The following is a 22,651-nucleotide window of genomic DNA, read 5'->3' as shown; positions in this document are numbered from 1 at the left end:
CCGAACAGCCATGAACAAAGATGCCAACAACAACCTAACACGGTTAGAGCAGGAGATTTCAATTCTGGAGAAGAGGCATGTAATTTCCAAAGACCCTCTTACCTTAAATGATATGATGAATAAAAAATACGAATATAACAAAATAGTGAGAGAGAGAGAGCAGGAATCTGGCTTAAGACCCAAAAGAACTCCAGGCTCTGTAACACTAATAGGGCTGGTAAGAGACTGGCATCTTATTTGAAATTTAAGTTACAAGAGACAGCTATTAAGAGTGTAATAGATAAATCTGGAACACCTCACTCAGACCCCACTAAAATTGCTAACATCTTCAAAGACTTCTACAGTGACTTATATAGCAAAAATAAAGGGTTTGATTGCTCCAAAGTAGGGAAGTATTTGTAAGACTGTTCTCTCCCCTCTCCCTCTCCACAAGATCAGGCTGAGCTTAACCTTCCCATCTTCACTGAAGATATTGAATGCACAATCAAAACTCTCAAAACCGGGAAAGCACCGGGCCCGGATGGGTTTAGCGCTACATTCTATAAGAGCTTTTCCTCATCACAAGTCTTTCAATAAGGTTGACTGGTTTTACCTAGAGGCTGCCCTACACAAATTCAAACTGGGAGAAGACTTTATTCGGATGGGGATGGCTTTGTATTCTAACCATTCAGCAAGAGGAAGAGCAGGGGGAAGCCTCTCGTCATAATTAAAACTAGAACAGGGCACGAGACAGGGGTGTCCCCTCACCCCCTCCCTTTTCCTTCTCGCCATCGAACCTTTGCTGTTTCATTTGCGGGCTAATGAGCAGATCAAAGGTATTGGCTTTGATGGATACACTGTTAAAATAACGGCTTATGCGGACGATGTCCTAGTAGTGTCTGAAGATGCAAAGTTAGCAATTTCGGCCCTGATGACTTCTATAGCAGACTTCTCCGAAGTTTCAGGGTTCAAGCTAAATAGTGATAATACGGAGGTGAAGCTCCTCAATAACATAGGTGACAGAAGCATTGTGGGTAACCATGGATTGTTCTGGCAGTCCAAAAGCTGTAAATACCTTGGTCTGGAATTTGAAAAGGATCTCATTAGCACCCTCAAAATTAATGAACATGCCCTCTATAAGAAGACAGCATCCCTTCTGGATGGTTGGACCCCAAAATTCCTCTTGTGGTGGGGGCTGGCTGAAACTCTGAAGATGACGATTACGCCTCTTGTCAATTATCTCATTAGTATGCTGCCCATGCTGCTCTCGGATGACTTCCTAAAAAAGGTATACAAACTCTTTACACCTTTCTGTGGCAGGGCAAGAAGCCTAGGATGTCATTATGGAAACTCGAACTCCCGAAGGATAAGGGTGGTATAGGTCTACCTAATTTTAGATGCTACCAGATGGCATACTTATGTAAGCAGGGGGCAAACTGGTTCCAACCTCAATCTGACTACACACCTGTGTGGGTTCACATTGAGAAGGCGATAATACACAACTTGCCATTAGCTGCAATAATGACAACAGGCACCAATGTCTATCCTCACTCCAGGTACATATAAACACTGAAAGGGCCCTCCTAACACTAGAAAGACATTACAAGGTCAAAATCAAAATCAGCCGATCCAATCTTACCTCGCTATGGTTTAACCCGAGCATAAAAGAGGAAGGTAAGCACCTTTATTGGGAACATTGATCTAAGAATGGTGTGAACTTAATAAGAGATCTTTACATGGATGCCTCACCTCTTCCCTTTGCCACCTTACAATCCAAATCTGGCCTTCAGCCTACTGACTTCTGCAGGTTCTTACACCTCAAGTCATTAATAACTGCACAAGCTATACCCACGCACGACCCCACATTATGCGGCAAGCTGTCTCAACTCATGTCATTGGGACACATGGTTTCCAAGATCTACAAACTCCTTTCCCCTAAACCCCAAAAACGCACAGGAAGTGGGAACTTCTTTGGGAAAAGGAGTGTAACTCCACCAATATGACATTTAACTGGGCAAAGATACACTTGACCCCTTTCTCTAATAAAATTTCTCCGATTCTCTCTCAAACCAAGCTAATGCTAATCAATAGAACGTATTGGACACCAGAGAAACTCTTCACACTTCAGCTCCTTGATAGTCCCTTATGTTGGATTTGTAAATCTCAGGTGGGCGACTTCGCACACATGCTCTTTTACTGCCCGCTGCTCCAAACCTTTTGGGACAAGATTTATAATTATATTCAAAGAACTTTCCACTATCGCCCCGTCAGAGAATTCATCTATGTTATGTTGGGGGCCATAGACCCGAAGTTAATAAATGATAATGGCCGACACCTGATGGATCTCATGCTTACACTTGCGTGCAAGGTTGTTTTAAGCAAATGGAAGAGCGCTTCTGAAGTGTCATTTAGAATTTGGCAGGAGTGGTTGGCTTCTTTAAAGGGAGCAGATACTACTACACTTCATTCTTCCCCGTGGAGCAAGTCGCATAACAAACTCTGGAACTCACTCGATCCACTTAAATTTGGCTATGACCCACCATAGGTCCTGAATAAAGTCTTACGCTACATACCCTGATTTTGTTCTAACAGTGTTGTACAAGTAGACACCTCTACTTTATATCAATGTCACTTCAGATAGCCTCATATGATTATATGCTAGCTACTACCGTCTATTCTTCTGTTTTTCTCTTTTCTTCCCCCCTCTTTTCTCTTTCCTTTCTAATGTCTCCTCATTTTCTGCTCATCATTTCACTTTTATCATTTTGTATTATGAATCATCTGCATTGCCTTATTTACGGATAATTCGATGTGTGACTTGATTGCTATGTTAGTACCATACTTGTCATTCAGATTATTTGTTGATTATGCTGGCCTGTGATTGTCATTATTGTATTTTTTCTTATTGAATTGTCATCCCCTGCATTCCTTAATAAAAAAGATTTGAACACAAAAAAAGAATAACATCTAAAAATAAAAAGATTTAAAAAATATAGTTAGAAGATATAAAAAAACAATAAATCTATTTTAAAATTATGATTTTAAAAATCTTTCAAATTCACTAAAAAAACATAGGTTTTGCATATGTGATAGTTATGAATTAGCATTTACGAAACCTTTGAAATTCACTGAAAAAAACATAGGTTTCACAGACGTTATAGTTAGGAATTCGCATTTAAAAAACCTTAGAAATTCACTGAAAAAAACCATAGGTTTCAGGGATGTTATAGTTAGCTGGATTTTTCACTATGAACAACTTTATCAAAAGAGCAGGTGCAGAGAAATGACATCATGCACAGTGCTCTGAGGTAGCAGGGCGCAGAAACACAAAATAAGGCATAGTGTCAATACCTCGAAAAAGTAGGCATGCAGCGTTTGTGGTAAGGACACATCTGCGCATGCATTTTACAAATTGAACAACTTTATCAAAAGTGCAGTTGCGGACAAATGACATAGTGCAAAGTGCTCTGAGGTAGTATGGTGCAGCTGCACAAAATGAAATAAATACATGTGTCTACTCTATCTGGAATGGCAGGGTACCAAGTAGTACTGTTGAACCACTGATAGCCTGGGACAAATAAAGGGACAATAGCAGACAAGTGCCTAGTATTAGTCTGCTGGACAGAGAGTGCTGTCCCAGAGTAGTCAGAAACGCTCCACTAGCATCATGAGTAACTAAATTGTCCTATCTCCAGAATGTTGATGTACATGAAGTGATAACCACGGTAATGTTATTAATCCTCAGACATATATGCACCCAGCACATATACAACCGAAGGCAAGTTTCCTCTACAGGCAAACGACTGGAACGGTGATGGGGTCTTGCTTTGCTCCCAGCTTCGCTAACCTGTGTATGGGACACTGGGAGGAGAGCATATTTGCCAATCCAGAACTCACGGTGTACCTAGGACATGTATCAATGTGGCTCAGGTAGATCGATGACCTGTTCATCGTTTGGAGGTGTTCTGAACATGATGAAAGTGAGTTTATTAAAAAACTCAATGACAATGAGGGTAATATATATACATATATACATCTATATATATATATATATATATATATATATATATATATATATATATATATATATATATATATATACTTGGCGTACGTGGAGTTAAGAATAGTAAATCAATACTTATCTATTTGCACTTACTTTCTTGATATTTTGGTCCTCAATATTCTTTCCGTATTATAATGTTGTTCTCGATATTCTGTCAGTGATCACAAGGATCTAGAATGGAATAGGTAAAATCATTATTTTTATGAGTTTGCATCTTCCCCTGAAGTCTAATGTAATGTAATGTAATGATGTCTTGTAAAGCGCCTGAATCACCCCACATGGGGTATCTCCGTGCTATAGACCGCTGGGGAACCCACCTGGCTTTCCCTGTGAGATGGTCCCTACTGGGTATCTCCAAGGTGAAACCAGGCATCCCCGGCGTATTTGAGGGTCCGTTGTGGAGATGAGGCAAGCTAATGCCCAGAGTTGCCGAGTGTGATCCCTGGTTAGAGTAGGCACCGAGGTGAAAATTATCGAGTCCGCTGACCCTGGTCCACAACCCTGCCGCGTCGGGAATTGAACCCTGGTCCCGGGCCGTCCTCTGCTTCTGGGTCTGCCGCCTCTAACCAGTGAGCCACATCACTCCTAATAGAACTGCACCACAGTTTTACTAAGTAAGGGCAGCGGAGGCCAACACAGATCGGAGGTAGGGGGTGAGGTTGGGGAGGATGAGGGGAAGCAGGTGTTAAAAAATAAAAAAACACATTACCTTCTCGCAGCTTCTCTCCTCACTGGCCTGAACAGTAAACACAACCAGGCGCCTATCACAACGCTGCCTTAGTATTACAAAAACTCCAGTTTGAAGTTGAATGTGCACACATAAAACAAATGTATATGAATAATTATTAATAGAAAATCATAAAATATGCTACATCAATCTTAAAGAAGATCAATTACTAATTAACAGGCAATTATTGTTTATTATAGGTAATTGGCTTAATGCCAACCTGCAAATTTTTAGTAAAACAACCAATATGTATGTTTGAAGATCCTCTCAAACGATAAAACCTCCATACTTGTTCTCATGCTGGCCGTTCTAAATAGAGCACTTAGATATTTTTTGCTATACTCCAGCAGATTTGGACATAAACAGTTCAGGGGCCAGATCAAGGTGTAGGTGCATTGTCATTGTTTGCGCCAGGCGCACCTCTAAAAGGGTGCTCCCAGCGCAAACATAAAATGCATCCTATTACAATGATTGTGTTGCCCCCAGGGTAGCCGTGAATAAGCGGTGCCCTGGGTGCAGTGCAGTCACACGAAATACCAAGTAGCTGCTTTAAGCCACTCCGTGTTTCACAGGCGGCAACCCGCCTACATTTTCAAAGGGGATTAGAGGAGGAGCTCTACCAGTGCACAAGCTTTTAAATGGAGCAAACTCCAAGCACTTTTTGAGGGATTCTTTGCCTCTGCGCCAGCGCCGGTAATTCGGCGCTGGTGCAGGGGCAAAGGGTTTTCCTCATTTGCATGTGTCAAACTCCCAGGAAAATGACGGAACACCCTTTAGAAGATAGCGGTGGCACTATATGTGCACCAGCACTATCGGTATTACAGAGGGGGCAGCATAAGTGTCTGCGACCCCTTCTGTAAAACCAAAATGCTCCGGGGGTTCGCAAAGTGTGTGTGAACACCTGTTATGCCCCCATAACACTATATGTAATATGGAGCCAGTTGTTCAGTTGTTTCTTCTGGCTTTTTGCATAAGTAACATATTATTAGTTACGTGGTAACCCTTTCTCCATAATGTCATAGTGTTCGTTGATTTCTGCTGGCAAAGTCTCTAATAATGAAACAGTGTTGGCAAAGAAATGGACATCTGTCTTCAGTGGCATCCATGAACTAAAAGAGGTGAAGGCAGCAGTGCAGTGACATACACAACTGGGAAGGATATAGGAGATGTATATCATAAGAGCGCAACAAAAGAGAGTTTTGGGCAAATGCTATCTAGTTTAGAGTCACAACATGAAGAGCTATTCCATCTAGAGCATGGGTACTCACAAACTTTCTCTCGGGGGCCAAATTTACAGTGTGGTTTGTGTCCAAGGGCCGCACCAGTGAGGGTGGGGTCAGTGGGGGAGGGGGCAGGATTAGATCAACAAAAATACCTGTGACCATGAAGTTGAACACAGGTCCCTGCAGCGGACGCCTTCATCCACTGAGCCACCAGACCCAGCATACACACATCTCTCTCTCTCTTTCTCTATCTCTCTCTCTCTCTGTCTCCCTCCCTCTCTCTATCTCTCTTTCTCCCTCTCTCTCCCTCCCTCTCTCCCTGTCTCCCTCTGTCTCACTCAGACCGTCTCACTCCCTCTCTCACCCTCTCTCTCTCCCTGTCTCCCTCTGTCTAACTCACTCTGACTGTCTCACTCCCTCTCTCTCTCTCTGTCTCACTCACTCTCTCGCTGTCTCCCTCTTTCACTCTCACTCTGTCTCCCTCTGTCTGTCTCCCTCCCTCTGCCTCCCTCTGTCTCCCCCCCTCTTTCTCCCTCTATATGTCTCCCACCCTCTGTTGCCCTCCTCCCTCTGTTGCCTCCTCTCTCTGTCGCTCTCCTCCCTCTGTCTCCCTCCCTCTGTCTGTCTCCCTCCCTCTGTCTGTCTCCCTTCCTCTGTCTGTTTCCTTCTGTCTCCCTCACTCTGTCTCCTTCTCTCTGTCTCCATCCCTATGTCTCCCTCCCTCTGTCTCCCTCTGTCTGTCACCCTCTGTCTCCCTCCCTCTGACTCCCACCCTCTGTCTCCCTCCCTCTGTCTCCCTCCCTTTGTCATCTTCCCTCTGTCACCCTTCCTCCCTCTGGCTGTCTCCTCCCTCTATCTGTATCCCTCCATCTGTCTCCCTCTGTCTCCCTCCGCCTGTCTCCCTCCGCCTGTCTCCCTCTCTCTGTCTCCCCCTCTCTGTCTACCTCTCTCTGTCTCCCTCTCCCTTCCTCTGTCTCACTCCCTCTGTCTCCCTACTCCCTCTGTCTATCTCCCTCTGTCTGTCTCCCTCTGTCTGTCTCCCTCCCTCTGTTTGTCTCCCTCCCTCTGTCTGTCTCCCTCTCTCTCCTCCCTCTGTCTGTCTCCCTCCCTCCCTCTGTCTCCATCTCCCTCCCTTTCCCTCTGTCTCCATCTCCCTCCCTCTCCCTCTGTCTCCCTCCCTCTGTCACCATCTGTCTGTCTCCCTCCCTCTGTCACCCTCTCCCTCCCTCTGTCTCCCTCTCTCTGTCTCCCTCCTCCCTCTGTCTCCCTCCTCCCTCTGTCTGTCTCCCTCTGTCTGTCTCCATCCCTCTGTCTCTCTCCCTCTATCTCCCTCCCTCCCTCTGTCTGTCTCCCTCCCTCTGATTGTCTCCCTCCCTCTGTCTGTCACCCTCTGTCTACCTCCCTCTGTCTCCCTCCCTCTCTCATTCTCTGTATCCCTTTCTCTGTCTCCCTCTCTCTGTCTCCCTCTCCCTCCCTTTCCCTCCCTCTGTCTCCCTACCTTTCCCTCCCTCCCTCTCCGTCTGCCTCTGTCTCCTTCCTTTTCCCTCCCTCCCTCCCTTTCCCTCTGTCTCCCTCCCTTTCCCTCTGTCTCCCTCCCTTTCCCTCCCCCCTCTCCCTCTGTCTGCCTCTGTCTCCCTCCCTTCCTCTGTCTCCCTTCCTTCCTCTGTCTCCCTCTGTCATCTCACCCTGCCTGTGTGTGCCCGGGATGAGACTGCTTCCCGGGCACACACACACACACAGCCGCACCCGAGCACTTCACAGGTCTTTAAAATACTATTTGTATGTTAATGAGGCTTTTGTATTTCACCCCTCTTGGCGCCCCTGCTGCTCCACTCTGACTATCACTGGATTGCTGGGCCCCCACAGAGCAGCAGAGTCTCTCAGAGTCGCGCGCAGTCTTTGCGGTCACTTTATAAATGTTTTTTTTTAAAAGACGGGTACGAGGTCTGCAAGGTCTTTGGGCCGCCACAGAAGGCTTGCCGCGCCGCTGGCGGCCTGCGGGCCGTACTATGAATACCCGTGATCTAGAGCATCTAATGGCATGGATGATACTTGGCCTTTTCCAGCCATGACATGTTCAGCTACTTTACCGAACTCAGTGAGTATTACCTGTAGCAAACTGTCTCCTCTATAAGCCTTTTGTTGTGCTTTGTCAGGTATTGTTAGTCGGGTATGTATTTGTGTGATTGTGTGCAGGAGTATGAGTTTCTTGGGTGATTGTTCTTCATTCCTTTAAGTGTGTCCTGTTTTCATCCATGAGGCACTGAATGCCCACTGGGGGTTCCACTGCAAGAATCTGAGGATGGTGCTTGTCAGAGTGGAGAACCAGGGAGATAGACATTGTATAAAATGATTCCTGTTAGTTTGGGTATCCACCATTTTTGAATGGGTACACTAAAGTAAAACCATCAGTTGGGAACTTGAAGATAAGACTGGTAGGTGGGTGGCCTCTGATGACAAACCTCCAGTATTTGCATGGAGGCATTCGCTAAACCGTAAAGCGAGTCAATCATATGGAAAATTGAGTAGGGGAAGAGAAAGAGAGATTACTGTGTCTGATGTGAGTCCCTTCAGTACGGTAGCAGATAAAGGCATTACTTCTTGGACCTGTAAAGGACCATAAAGGAAAATCTAATTACATATAAGATCTTAGGACAATGTTTAGCAAGACAATATTGATCTGTTGTTACCTTACTGCCGACTTGCTTTTGGGGTGGAGGAGATCCCAGGATGTGTGACCACCATATTGGGGGGCTGCTGGTGCCTTGACTTGTAGACCTAAAGGGCAGGAGATATTGTAACAAATCATGTTTGACTAGAATACTTATGAGTCACATTTGCTCTCTGGTTCAAGGTGAAAATACCCTTGTCAATCTGTGTTGTCCAGGATCTATAAACAGGCACTCTAATGCCACAATAACAAAATCCAAGACCTTTCTAGGGCAGAAGGGGGTTTGGTCTATGGAAGAAGAAGGTCATAAACATGGTCATGAGTATCTTATGAAAAGGTTTGCCTTGGGCACATATTGTTGATATCAGCACAGGGTTGTCTGCAAACAAGCAATAGGGTAAATATTTTTTTATCTCTGAGTGTGGCTGTAATTCATGCAATCCCATGCCATTAAAGTATGGAGTTAAAAGGCTGGGGGCAAGGGCACCCTCTTGGTGCACCTCATATTGACACATCAATCTAATAATTAATATTAGCAGATTGTGGAAATGCCCAAACCATTAATTACTTCCTACAACGTGAAGCAGGCCACAGTTTGAAAGGGCGACTTTCAGTTGACAAATGCCACGTGTAGAAGTTCCCTGCTCAGAAACAAATATTTACAACTTAGCATAATTAGGCGGAAAACCTCAGCACCGGAGCTAATATTTTCCTTGCATCCTGCTTGGAGTTGGAACAGTGCGTTCATCAAATGTATTTGCCTTTCTCTCTTCACAACCCAGTTCCCTGTTCCCAATAGTAATGCAGCTTTTTGAACAGGGGAATTATCCCTGCACACACCTGTGGATTGGATTTGTGGCATGTCCACAGCTACGTTATCTAGGCTTAGGGCTTTTCCTCTTCTCTTGTTCATGAAAGAACATGAAACATCTTGAATTGCAAGGTGTGTTAGAGAATTGTTGCGAAATCATCGAATATGGAAATCAAAATCATGAATAGGTAGACACTACAAATGTTGAAACCAAATCTGCGGCGTTATATATATCTATAGACCTACACAGGCCTCATCGCAACATGCAGGAGTATCGAGTATTGGAGGCTTACTCACCTTCCCTTCTTGGAATTTAAGATATTTTTGTGACATTTATTGTCTGATATTAAAGCAGGCTTTCATATACCTTGAGCGCAGCTAATGGTGTATGGGACATATGTACAAGAAAATGCTAGAGCGCTGTGCTACGCTACGCCAAAATATGGCACACCCCGTGTTTCTCCTAGTGCTGCCACAGAAAAAGCTGCCTAGCACCAGCTCAGACACCCTGCCACTATGTTGCAAGGGTGCCTGCACTGCAGGGGCAATTGTTTATGTGCAGGAAGGGATACATTCCTGCACATAAACAATAAATAATGGAAATTTGCTCTAACTTTGTATGCTGCAGAATGGAGAACACATTAAAAGAGCACACCATTTTAATACCAGATATTACCTGGCCTAAGTTTTTGGTGCTACCCCAGCCTTGCAAATCTGGGGTAACATAAAAAAGGAATAAGGTTTTGTGGTGGAACGCCCACAGGAACACCCATTGCACGCCCCTTTGCTGCAGAGACCTGCGGTGGAAAGGCCCATGTTAAGTGGCTTAGTGCCACTTTGTAAATATGGGGAATGGTGCAATGCCAGCGGAGTGTAAAACAAAAGTGATGATCTGGTGGCTAAAGGGGTTGGTAAATATACCCCTATGTTTGGTATCTTTGCAATCCCCTCCTTGCCATGGTACCACCTTGGGAGCCTTTATAACTCTCAGAAGTCTTAGGAAAGTGTGGAGCAAGCATATTTAACATAGCACATGACACCCCATAAGGGAGGAGTCATCTCAGGGCATGCAGAAGTCCCTCTCTAGAATGGGCACTGCTGGGCTTATATAATGGATCTGATTTGGCTCTTGTTCACTTGTGTCTGAACAATTGTGGTTTCAGTTGTTGGCTGTATTTCTATTGATCAATGGCTCTGCTCTCAAAGTTAAGATGAACAGCTCATGATCAGTTTATGATCTTTTATTGACCCTCATATCAAAGATGAGATGCCAGTCGTGCAAGTGTGGCTATTTGTATTCTAAATGACCACACAACTTACCCTTCTTATACATGTTGTACTTTTGTGCCTGTGTGAGCCTTTTTCCACAGAGTTATATAACTTTAACATTCCAAGCAATTTGTCCAAGATGGATTCCAAGTTTAGGTAAAAAAAGCACAGGCGGTGAGAGTTGATCAGCAGCCTCTTACTGCCCAGAGGTCCAGTGTGCTTTCCATCTAGGTCCACAGAAGGAAATGAATCTGGGGAGAACGTCCTAAAGAGCCCATTTCCTACAATGATGTTATTAACACCACTCCATTTTCAGGCTTTTCTCATGTTTACAGCATTCCTGACTCTCATGCAAGGTGACGTCCTACTAGAAGATACAAGATGTCTGCCCAGCCAATATGTGAAATGTGCTGCACCTCTTTATTTTTGGAAAGAGCTGCACAACCTAATTCTTACTTCAGCATCATAAGAGACTGCACCCTCTTCAAGCAGTCAATCAATCAATCAGGGAATTGTAAGCACACTACTCACCCATGAGGGTCTCAAGGCGCTGAGGGGGGATTCCGTATATCTGTCTAGCCGAAGATCCAGGTCTTGAGGGCCTTCCTGAAGGTGTTCAGGGAGGGGACTTGTCTGATGTCTGCAGGTAGCTCATTCTAGGTCTTGGCTGCAATGTGGGAGTAGGATCTTCTGCCTGCTCTGGCTCTGTGGATGCGCGAGCTTTTGGCCAGTGCAAAGGTTAGAGGATCGGAGGTTTATTTTGGGTACGTGGAAGTTGATTCTGTCGTTGAGGTATTTGGGTTGTTTGTTGTGTAGGCATTTGCAAGCATGAGTAAGGATTTTGAAGGTGACTCTCTTCTCCAGGGGTAGCCAGTGAAGTCTTTGTAGGTATTGGCTGACATTTTTGTGCCGGGGGATGCCGAGGACGAGTCTGGCTGTAATGTTGTGTATTGTCTGGTGGTGATAAGTGCATGGGTGACTGTCTTCCTTGACTCAGGGGGGTCCACTCGAAGGTCTTGTGGAGGATACAGAGGGTGTTGAAGCAGCTTGAGGTGTCTGTGTTGAACTGGCGGTTCATGGTGAGTGATGAGTCGAATATGATGCTGAGGTTCTTGGCATGGTCTGCGGGGGTAGGTGGGCTTCCGAGGGCGGTTAGCCACCATGTGCTGTCCCAAACTGTTCCATGTTCTCCCCTATCTTCCAGCTCACAGCTTACGATTCCAATGTTATGCATTTTCCCCTTTGCTGACTAGTACAGATTAGATGCTTGTCCTTATCTTTCCACAATGTAACATTGTAGAACTTGTCACGCAAGGATCTGAGTGAGCAATTAGATCTTTTAAAAATTATCTGTGAGATGCACTAAGATAAGTATTATCCATCCTGCATCTGCGTGAATATCAATCACCCATGTGAATCTGAAAGTGAAAATGTATTCACTCTTTAATCTTTACTCTACATCCGCCTTGACTAACACAATGCTCTTCCTTTTAGCTCTTATAAAATACAACGGAAGGCCCCATCCTCAATTTATTTGACCATCTTTTGACATGGACCTTTCTAGAAGTCGAGCACTACTACAGGCTCTAATATTCAGTCCGACAAGCACTTAACTAATTGACTGATAACAATTTTCACATATATAATTGTAACAGGAATACTGGTACCCAGGTGCAATATTACATTATCCACATATGGTAAAACTACGACCCACTCAAAGCGCCTTGTAGTCAATTCTTTGCACCAAAATATAAAGCACATCAACCCATAAACTATAAACTCATTGTTATTGAGCAGTGTCCATTGGGATAGGAAGAGAAAGAAGTCAATGCAGGGAGAAAGGAGTAATATACTCATCTGAACACGACCATTAGCTGAACTGCTGACTAGAGAGTAGAGAAAAAGAAGTGGTAGCACGCTGCATGGATTTGAACTAATCGAATCCATGCAAAATTTAGCTAGTGCCAAAGAAAATTAACTCAACTTAAACAGTGCCAACAATCAGTGACAATAAATGTTCTCAGAAGATAACATTGGTTATGTAAGTAAGAATTAGCCAGCGCTACTGCTGTACGTCCTGAAGAAGGCCTCTATCCACCAAGGTATTCATGGAAACATATGACTTTCTAGTTTGTAAACAGATCCCCAAGAAGATAACTACAAAACCAGCAACACGGATAAGTACAATGTGGGCTTCTGCAGAAAGCACCAAAGAATGCTCTGCTCTCTTGATACACATTAGCCTTGGTATGGTCCTATGAAATGTTCCTTCCTTGCCCATGTGATGGGTGCCTTCTTCTTCACAGCTCTTATTACATTAATCACCTCATCAGTCATGGATAATTAGCTGTACAACATAGCCTGCTAGAAGGGAGCTAACTTTACTTTGCTTCCACACATTGAGTGTATTGGATCCTCAAGGTTGATTGTGACATTTTTGTGGGCATTTTGTATTTCTTTCCTCATTTCAAGAGTTGTATGGTAATGTCATGTCTCAGGAGCGACTAAACCCAGGTGTTGAATTATAATAAATGAATAGGATCACTACGCTTTGGTCTAACTTTCTTCGGTGGCATCCACAAAAGACCTCAGTCACAGATGTTTATGGAGGAAAATATATAAAAAAGGCTAAGATTATGTTTTCAGGCAGGTGCAGGATATTTGGCACTTAGAAGCAGTTGCCAGTAGAATGAAAATGTCCTATTGGGTATATAAGCAGCTCCTAGGATGCCCATTGATGCCGAAGCCCGTGATCACAATCTTGCTGCCAAGCCATGTCAGGACATTAATTGTAATATCCTTTGTTTATCAATTCCTAAGCCTGCATGGAGCTCTTCAACACTCCAGTGGTGTGTCTAGGTTCTTTGAAGCTGTACATGTGCACAAGGTGGCTTTTTGCATTATCTGAGAGAATCCAAAGCAGACTGAGCCTTCACTGGCCACTAGATACAGTGAGGGCAGTGCTTGGTCCACCCTCCACATATTCCATTGATTCCATTAAACACAGTAGATTAGGAATACAAGTTAAAAGGGCTGACACTATGCCTGACAGCAGCAGCTAAAAGGAAATGAAGAGGATAAATAAGTAATTCCAAAGACATTCTATACCTGTGTGTTTTTAATCTAACTATGAGTATAAACTTTAATATAAAGGTTTGGTCCAATAAGTGTAAAATTTATCCAAAACTAGAAATGATGCTTTTCGAAGAAAGTATATTTCTGGTGTTTAATGTTACTGAGGAATGGTTTTACCAGCTACATTTTCCATGGCTTTAGTTGATTATTTTCTTGGGTTCTTAGAAATAGGAAAACATTGACTTTATTTTTCCCCGCAACAGAAGTGACACAAAATATTGCTGACTGCCTCAGTTTTCAAGCACCGTATGTTATAATCTTTGATCAGCTAAACGAGTGGTTTACGAAAAAAAATGAATAGGCAAGATTGTATAACAGGCATTATGCACACATCTGTTTCTAGGTTATTCACTGGCAAGCCTCAGAAACTAATGGCAATTAAGTCTGCATGAGAACTGGAATGAAACAAGCAGATTTTATCACAGATATGCAGAATACTTGAGGTATATATGAATTTCCTGAAGTATGAATATAGTTTAAAAAGGAGTTCATGAAACCACAACAATTATATTAATATAATACAGTAGGAGGTGGTTTCACATGATAAATTGGTATTAGTGAAATGATACATAACCCTAGATTTATTTATTAATAAATGTTCTGTCAATATCAGTATTATTATTCCATCAAAGGTCTTATTTTTCATATTTACTTTACAAACATGACCTCTAAATCGTTATATGCTTGGATTACTTCATGTGCAGTGAGACTTTTGCCATACTACATCAAGTAAATCATCCTAGAAAAAAACTCCTGTGAGATGAGGAGCAGTGGTTCTGGAAATTGTGTTAAAAACTGAAAGACATAAAAACTTCTGCACTTTGGGGCAATGACTTTAGAATAATCTCCTGGTTTGACGATAACTATATGGCCCGTTTAAATTCATTTCATCTTGCCAATTATATTTCCTTGTGGGGCTATGTTAGAACTGAGCTAGAGCAGGTTCCCAGTGGAGGGATATCATTTCAGGCAATCATATTGGTCCCATTGGTCAAGATCCTGAGAACATTTGGATTTACTGAGTGTGGAACAGTACCCAGTAACGCCAAAGTGGTCCACAGGGTACAGGTGAGGACAAATGCTGAATGGCCCCTGTCCAATCACCTTCTATGGCATGGAGAGCCTAGAGAGCTTGGAGTGGTCCCCTGTCTACCAATGGCCTCTCATCAAAGCAGATGGGAAATGGGAGCAGACAAAGATCAAGACCATTATTCGTCCCCGAATAGTGGGGCATATTACCAACAACTAGCGATAATTATCGCTATGTTGGCTTAGCGGCAATATTTTTATCGCCGAGCTGCGGAACCTTGCTATTATCAAGGTTTATCTCCTAAGCGAATAAAAAGCGGCCAAAATGAATGAATATCGCTGAGAAGTCAGCTATATTCATGTATTACCGAGCTAATGCTCTTTGCCATGTTATCCACCTACCATTGGATAACATGGCTAAGAACTGCTATGGGGTAGGTGTTAGCTTTTGGAGATATTTGCGCTTAGCGCGAATATCTCCAAAAATTGGTAATAGGAGATAGCGATGTTAGCGACTGTTTCCAGTTGCTAACATCTTGGCACGCCCACTTTCCATGTCATTAGTGATACATTTCACTGACATGCAAAGTGGGGCCCAAGATGGTCGCTATCTCCTACTAGCTGTCGCTAACTGGTGTTAGCGACAGCTAGGTAATAGGGAGATAATTTTATCTCCGCTTTCTTGGCTTTTAAAGCCAAAAAAACAGAAATAAACCCCCTTGATATTATGCCCCAGTGATCCTTATGTGACGTTTGATTCATTAAAACTGGATGAGCATGTTATTACCATTTCGAGGCAACACAACTCATAATAGCGGGCCTGATAATGTTGAGGCCGGCCACTCTGTATCTCCGCTTCTAAAGCAGGTTGACTTGTAATTGGTCCCTAATTTTGATGTAGAAAGAGAATGATACTTTGCAGTCCATTTACTTTACAATCTGGTTCCTATCTGAGGACCAAAATAAAAATGTTAAGATGAAAAGAATAAATACAAAAAAGTTTACTTTATAATGGGACAAATGCCCATCACCAATTGTCTTTTTGTGCAAAAAGTCAGTGCGCAGTTTGCAACCACTTTTAGCAAATCCAATGTCAGTACATCTGGCCCCAGATACTTTGAGTCATAGCAAAACTAAAAAACTTGGAAGACCATTGTTTTAAAATAATTTTATTCAGAAGTGTTATTTTTCTAGATTAAACTGTAGTTTTCATGTTAGCTCAGTTTCCTAATGACTGCGGTTTCCTTTCTCATTATTTTAGATCTGCTCTTCATCAGAATGCAAAGGGGATAAAAGTAAATACTGCAAATTATATCCATTGAAGGTCGACGAGGATCCTGCGCGCAATCATCATGGAAACAAGAATCAAATGTGTGCACCAGATGAGAATGATGAATGCACCTGGCAGCCAGTAGAAAACTTGTTCTCAACCCCATCCACTTCTACAGAGGAGAGCACAGAATAGCATAGATCATAGATCATAGCATGTCTTTGCAGATAAAACCCTAATCAGAAAATCTGGAATGAGGTAGCATAGCTCCACCCTACTTTAATCACATAAAACCAAAGCAACGTCAAACATGGAAATCACATTTGAATTTGACCCATACATTCTCTAGAGGTGTCCCTTTTTGGAAATAGTTTATGAAAATAAAATGCTGAGCTTCTGGTTATATATATTGTGGTGAATTGCAGGGGATTTGTTAGTGGAAAACTCATCCATTCATTTGCCTTTATTATCTCAACTCTCTTTATTCGCAACCTCAATTCCAACTCATTATAGTAATGTCCAGATCTTGGAATGGAAATACTGAAACATCAGTACTCCCTATCCCTTAGTACCTGTTAGTTGCTGTCAAGTCTTGGTACTCTCAACTTAACAGAATTGCACCGCTACTTAGAAGGGCCAGTACCATTCCTTTTAAATTATAGATGTTCAGGCACTCGGTAAATGACATGCCTATCTATTTTAAGCACTGGCAATGTCACCAAGAGGATTGACACCTAGGGGCATCTTCACAACCAAGTGACTGAGCGTGGTGTTAGCCTCCTTGGCTTAACGCCACGCTCCTCCACTTCTGAAACGCAGGGCTGCACCATATGTACAAGAATACTGCGCAGCCCTGCATTTCTCCCTGTGCTGGTGCTAATTACAGCTGCCTAGCGCCAAAGCAGCCATTATGCAAGGGTGCATGCATAGCAGGGAAAGATTGTTTTCCTGCACATAAACAATCATGCATGGCATTTTGCTGTTTTTATGTGTGCTGCACAATGCAGCACACATTGAAACAGCAAAAACTAGGAGAAATAAAGTATTCCTCCTCGTTTTGCCTGGGTAAAACAAGGTGTTTTTTTGTCTTAATTTTGGCGCTGGTCTATATTTATGGCACCCTTGTAAATATGGGGCAGCGTCAAAAGCAAAGGGTGTTGTCGCAACGCCCATTGTCCTTCCCTTTCACACTAAGTATAGTGTGAAAGGGTGCCGTATCTACAAGGCAGCGTTAAGTGGCTTAACGATGCTCTGTAAATAAGGTGAAACCCGTATCGCCACAAGAATGTCACTGAAAGTGTCGTTCTGGTGGCGATAGGGGCTTGTAAATATGTCCCTGGATTCCAACAAAAAGAAGTCTGTACAGATACTTTAGACTACCGGAGATGTAGCATGTTAAAAATATTGTGAATTACCTCTATTAAGTGGACAGACATCGTCATTAATATTGGAGCAGTGATGAACTGGCCAAAAATATATTAAATAGTTTCTGTTGAAAATGTTATCTAATAGCAAATTCTCAATTTTGTTATGATATGATGAAAGTTTGAGCATGCATCACTGTTCTTTGTTTAGGAAGAGTACTCCACAAGCCTTGACTACATCCAAGACCTGAGCAAAAATGTAACTACTTTGTTCAAAAAGGTTTTCATTGTCACTTTGCCCTTCATGCCTTCTAGGAATCTAATAAAATGTAGGCCTGGCCTTCTAGAATGAGTCTCAAAGATCTTAATTTTTTATATAACTTACAGATCACACTGTTCATCCCTGCTGAGCATTAGTTGATTTATCTAAAATCCCAACTGTGCATTCTACTCTGAGGTTTTGCTTTTTTTTCTCTAATATACTTTACTGTATTCTCTTTTCTCATTTCAATCTCTAGGCTTCAGACGTAATATGACCCAATGATTTAAGAAAGCTGTTTTATGATACAGGGGCCAATATCCCATTTCGCCAGTTTCCGAGACACTCCCATCTGTGCCTCCTATTAGGATAAAGATCCATTTCTTTACTTTGTATCTGACTAGTGAGTGCAGTGCTGGTCAAAGTCAGAGTCTTAGGTTAAGGTGGAAGACTTGAAGTATGTTTCTACCCCTCCATTGTGTTTTCCCTTCCAAGCTTTCTTTTTAAGGAAGAGTAGTAATTTTGCCTGGTGCCTTGGTACTCTTATGGAGAACTGATTGATCTCATTGTACTTCGTCTGTTGCATACGATTGGACATCAGTCTAAATATTCTCTCCCTATGGCGTTTAGGGGCCGATTACGATGGCGGGCGGATAGCCCATGCCAGGCCGGCGGTGGTTACCGCCGGCCAGGCGGAGGTGATCCGCCTGCCATCATCACTGCAAAGACCCCCGCCACATTATGCTGACTGGGGGGTCCTCCGCGGCGGACTCGTCGACCGGCAGAAAAAGGGGTTTAATATGGTGGTGGTGTCTGGAAGACACTGCCATCCATTTTACAATGCAGGCTGTGATCAGCCTTTCCATGGCTGGCTGTTCCTGCTGTTGGGCGCTGAATGCAGACCCCGAGGTTGTTGGGAGGGTGGGGGGTGCACATGGGGGTACCTTTGGTACCCCCCTGCTTTTACATGTACAATGTGACAGGCACTGTCATGTTGTGCATGTAAAAGCACAACATTTATATTTTACATTGCGGTGGGTGCTGCTTGCAGCATGCACCCGCCACACTGGCGGGTGCATCATAATTGATGTGGTGGGACCGCCGCAACTACTGCGGGCAGTCCCTTTAGCAGCTGCGATGCCCCTTTGTTTGCAGGAATTGACAGCTTAACTGCCCGGGCTACAATAACAAGAGACTTCAATATGATGTGTCAGACTGGTAAGCTTTTTGCTAGACCTCATCTCAGTAACAGCTGGTGCTTTTTATTACTACCACTATATAGGTATGTTTTGCTAGTGGCACTTTTAGAAAGTGGTTAGGAACTCTGAACTTCCAGGACTGTAAATGATGTGCCTTTGGCTCATTCGTCTATTGGTAGATAGATCACTTGAATAGCCTCTTCTTTGTCCCACGCAGAGTCAATTAGCAAGAGTTTCCCAAAAATCTATCAAAGTTTCAATATTGACCTGTACTTTTATTGACTACATGATAAAATACATATAACCAAGGTAAGTAGATGATACGTTAAAAATAGTAAATCTATATATCGTTGGCTGTATTTCTTCTTTAGTACAAAGGTATATACCCAGGCCTAAAGTTATAAAAACAACCAAGGCTATTCAACAACCAAAATATATATATGTAAACACACAAAATGACAAACTTTGCTGATATTTAAGAATTTAATTCAAATGATAAAACAATCAATCAAGTACATATAAACATAACAAAAGTGATATATTAAATACACATGATACAGTAAAAAGTGTTATTTTCTTGATCAATTCCTTAAAAAAGACATTTGTTCTGATAGGTGTGCAGGATTACAGATATGGTCATCCCAGATATTATTGGGAGGGCTGTTTGTCTCAACGCGTTTCGACACGTAATTGTGTCTTCATCAGGAAAATATTTATACAGCCAATTATCTAGACTATTTTTTTCTGCTTTTTAACAGGTTCAGAACGATAAAAGCAGAGAGTGAGCACCTTTCTTTCCCTTGGCGTTCAATCTTGGTATGTGAAACCTGAGTTTGGCGGTTTCACTGCATACATCCCACTCTTCGTTTCAGACGGTTAATACATGATATGCTCTTTAAAAACGAATATTCTTATTCGATTATTGTATCAGCGCTATATTTTCTTAGCGTCATAAGCATTTAGTCAACTGAAAGTGCCAGCACGAGACTTCGCGTGTAGATTAAAATCGTCTCTTTAGATCACAGCAATTCTATGTCACTACATGGGATTAATAAAACCTGTTTGTTCAGCTTCACGAGCAGGTAAAAGAATGAAGCAGTATTTTCTTGCTCTATGGCCTCCAAGTTCTTCTTAGCTTCCTGATTACTAAGCGTGTTCTCATTAAAATGGAGGTTACAAGCGGTAAAGTTGACGACAGACTCCTATCTCACGGCGACTCGGCTGGTGCAGAAGAAGCCATTTCTCTTGTTCCTGCTGGTCTGCATCTCACGTTTCTTCTAGCGCCAGGGTACTTGTAGGGTGGTTGTTGCGCTCTATAAATACCATATACAATACAATACAATACAATATATACCTATGTTTGATTATCCCGACGACATATTGGTAGCTTATACTGTGGAGTCGACGTGTACTGGCTGATATTTTTGACCCTGATGCTCTGTCAAAAAATCTTCAGCAAGAACATCTTCCTCTAGACTTTCATTCTCTTTCCCAGCCCTTTTTCCCTCAGTAACTCTAAACCTTTCACCGTCAGCCTCACCATTCCTGGCAGCACAGTTTCTCTCTCTGCAGTTTTTTGTTAGATTCCTGTGCCCTCTGGACATTTAACATGATGCACCTTAAGGACTGTTGCTTTAGCTAGTCATTGCCTTCTCATCCATGAACTAAAATGATGATATATCTATATCTATATATCTATATCTTTGAAGAAAGCAGCCCCTGCTCCGCCAATGCACGACGGAGTAAACGAGGTTTCAGACCTCCAAAAAGCCTCACGTAATGCAGCGTCAAATATGCCCCAAGAAACACTGAATCCTCTAGTGAGTTGCAGAATGGCGTTTTAATTGAAAGAAAGATGACGCGTTTCACTCCACTAGGGAGCTTGTTCACATAGCGCGCTCAAGTGATTCAAACATATAAATAGTAAAAATAAAAATGGGACAATGGAAAACAAAGTGCACGCCCTCTCTGTGTTACAGGCTAAACATAGTGGAAAGACTTATATGTAAACAAGTGCAAAAAGGAAAATTAATTTGAACAATAAAGAAAACGAGCTGTTATGTTTTTGTGTGACATACTGATAGAAATTGGTACAGTGTGAACATCCAAATTGACTCAAATAGTGGGTTGAAACAAATAAATGAAAAATTCATAAATCACGGTGAAAATAGGAGAAAAATAAGACTTTTCATATAGGAAAGAAACTACAAGTTTCTCTTACACGTAAATATATATCTATATCTATGTATGTATATATATATATATATATATACACACGTGTGTGTGTGTGAGTGAAATGTCCAGCTAACTATAACACCCCTGAAACTTATGTTTTTTCAGTTAATATATACATATATATATATATATATATATATATACACACACACACATATACATATATATATGTGTGTGTGTGTATATATATATATATATATTCACTGAAAAACCATAGGTTTCAGGGGTGTTATAGTTAGCTGGACATTTCACTCACACAAAACCATTGAAATTTCTCCATTATAGTTAGTTCTGCTAACTATAACTTGCGCACCCACAATGCACTGCTGATGATGTCACATATTACATCATTCATGACATGGTCAGTGACATCACTGATGACATCTCAAATTACATCACTGAAGACATCATTGATGACATCATCCAGTGAATGTGGTTTAGTTTGAAATTTAAATATGTATTCTATATATACCAATCTGTATTAAAGATTGAGTAGATATATAACTGTCTAGATGGAAGATTTACTAGCTGTCTGTTTAAGTGAGTAATTAAAAGTGTCTCACTTAATACATGGATTAGTAACTAAACTATGTGAATGTGTGCATCACTGTCTCTGTTTTTGCATATTATGCTGCATCAGTTGGTCACTAACTACATGATTGTGTATATTAGTAATTGATTAGTTAGGTGAGTATCTGTATGGGACACTGAGTTTGTGTATGTGGTTGGATGGGTTGTGTGTCACTCTATGCATAGATGTGTGAATGGCTGATTGGCTAAGTGTATAGGTTTAAGAGTGCATGTGGAAACTCTTGTTTGGGTGACTGAGTGTATTTATTTGTGTGTTGGTGACCGAATATATGTTTCAGTTATACATCTTCAACAAACTAAAAAAATAAAAAGCATTGTATGTTAGACTTGGTGTATATAAATAAGTATATGTAATAGTCAGTGATTGTGAGAGTAACTATATGAATGAGTGTATAATTGTAATGGGAATTTTTTAACATAATAACTCTGAGTTACTATGTATTTGAATAAATGAGGTGTTGTGTGTATAATTGTGTGAGTAAATGTAAGTGTGATTAATTTTTTTCATGAGTGAGTAGGATGACTGCATAACCCAATAAGATGACTGCTGATGTGTCAATGTCTATATATGTGTAAACGTGCATTTCACAGTGTTCTATTAATTAGTGACTGCATGTATAAGTGATTCTGTTGTTGAATGGGTAGTTGTGTGTGTAAACTTAGGAATAAGTGAGTGGGTATGTGGTAAGTGGTATTGGTGTGTCAATGGTTTCAAATATGGTATTCTGTATTTTACAGTGAGTGATAAAAGGTTATACTAGTGTATGACAAGGTGTATCAGATTGTCACGTGGATGATGTCATCAGTGATTTCTTCAGTGATGTCA

At 42.0% G+C, this 22,651-nt stretch overlaps 1 protein-coding gene across 4 annotated transcripts in view; it reads left to right on the top strand.

Moving 5' to 3' along the window:
• The window catches only part of LOC144785896 (metalloproteinase inhibitor 1-like), a 260,665-nt gene extending 242,784 nt beyond the window's left edge, over positions 1–17,881 (top strand). For 3 of the 4 annotated variants that reach the window (XM_078664768.1, XM_078664769.1, XM_078664767.1), the window contains one exon: positions 16,169–17,881. In XM_078664768.1, the coding sequence (XP_078520894.1) occupies positions 16,169–16,372 (204 nt within the window). In that variant the 3' untranslated portion in view covers positions 16,373–17,881. The remainder of the gene's footprint in view (positions 1–16,168) is intronic. The other variant, XM_078664766.1, reaches the window with a different exon arrangement.
• The last annotated feature ends 4,770 nt before the right edge of the window (positions 17,882–22,651 follow it).

Source organism: Lissotriton helveticus, chromosome 10 (assembly GCF_964261635.1).
Source record: "Lissotriton helveticus chromosome 10, aLisHel1.1, whole genome shotgun sequence".
NCBI lineage: Eukaryota > Metazoa > Chordata > Amphibia > Caudata > Salamandridae > Lissotriton > Lissotriton helveticus.
This window is presented reverse-complemented; position numbering and strand designations above follow the sequence as displayed.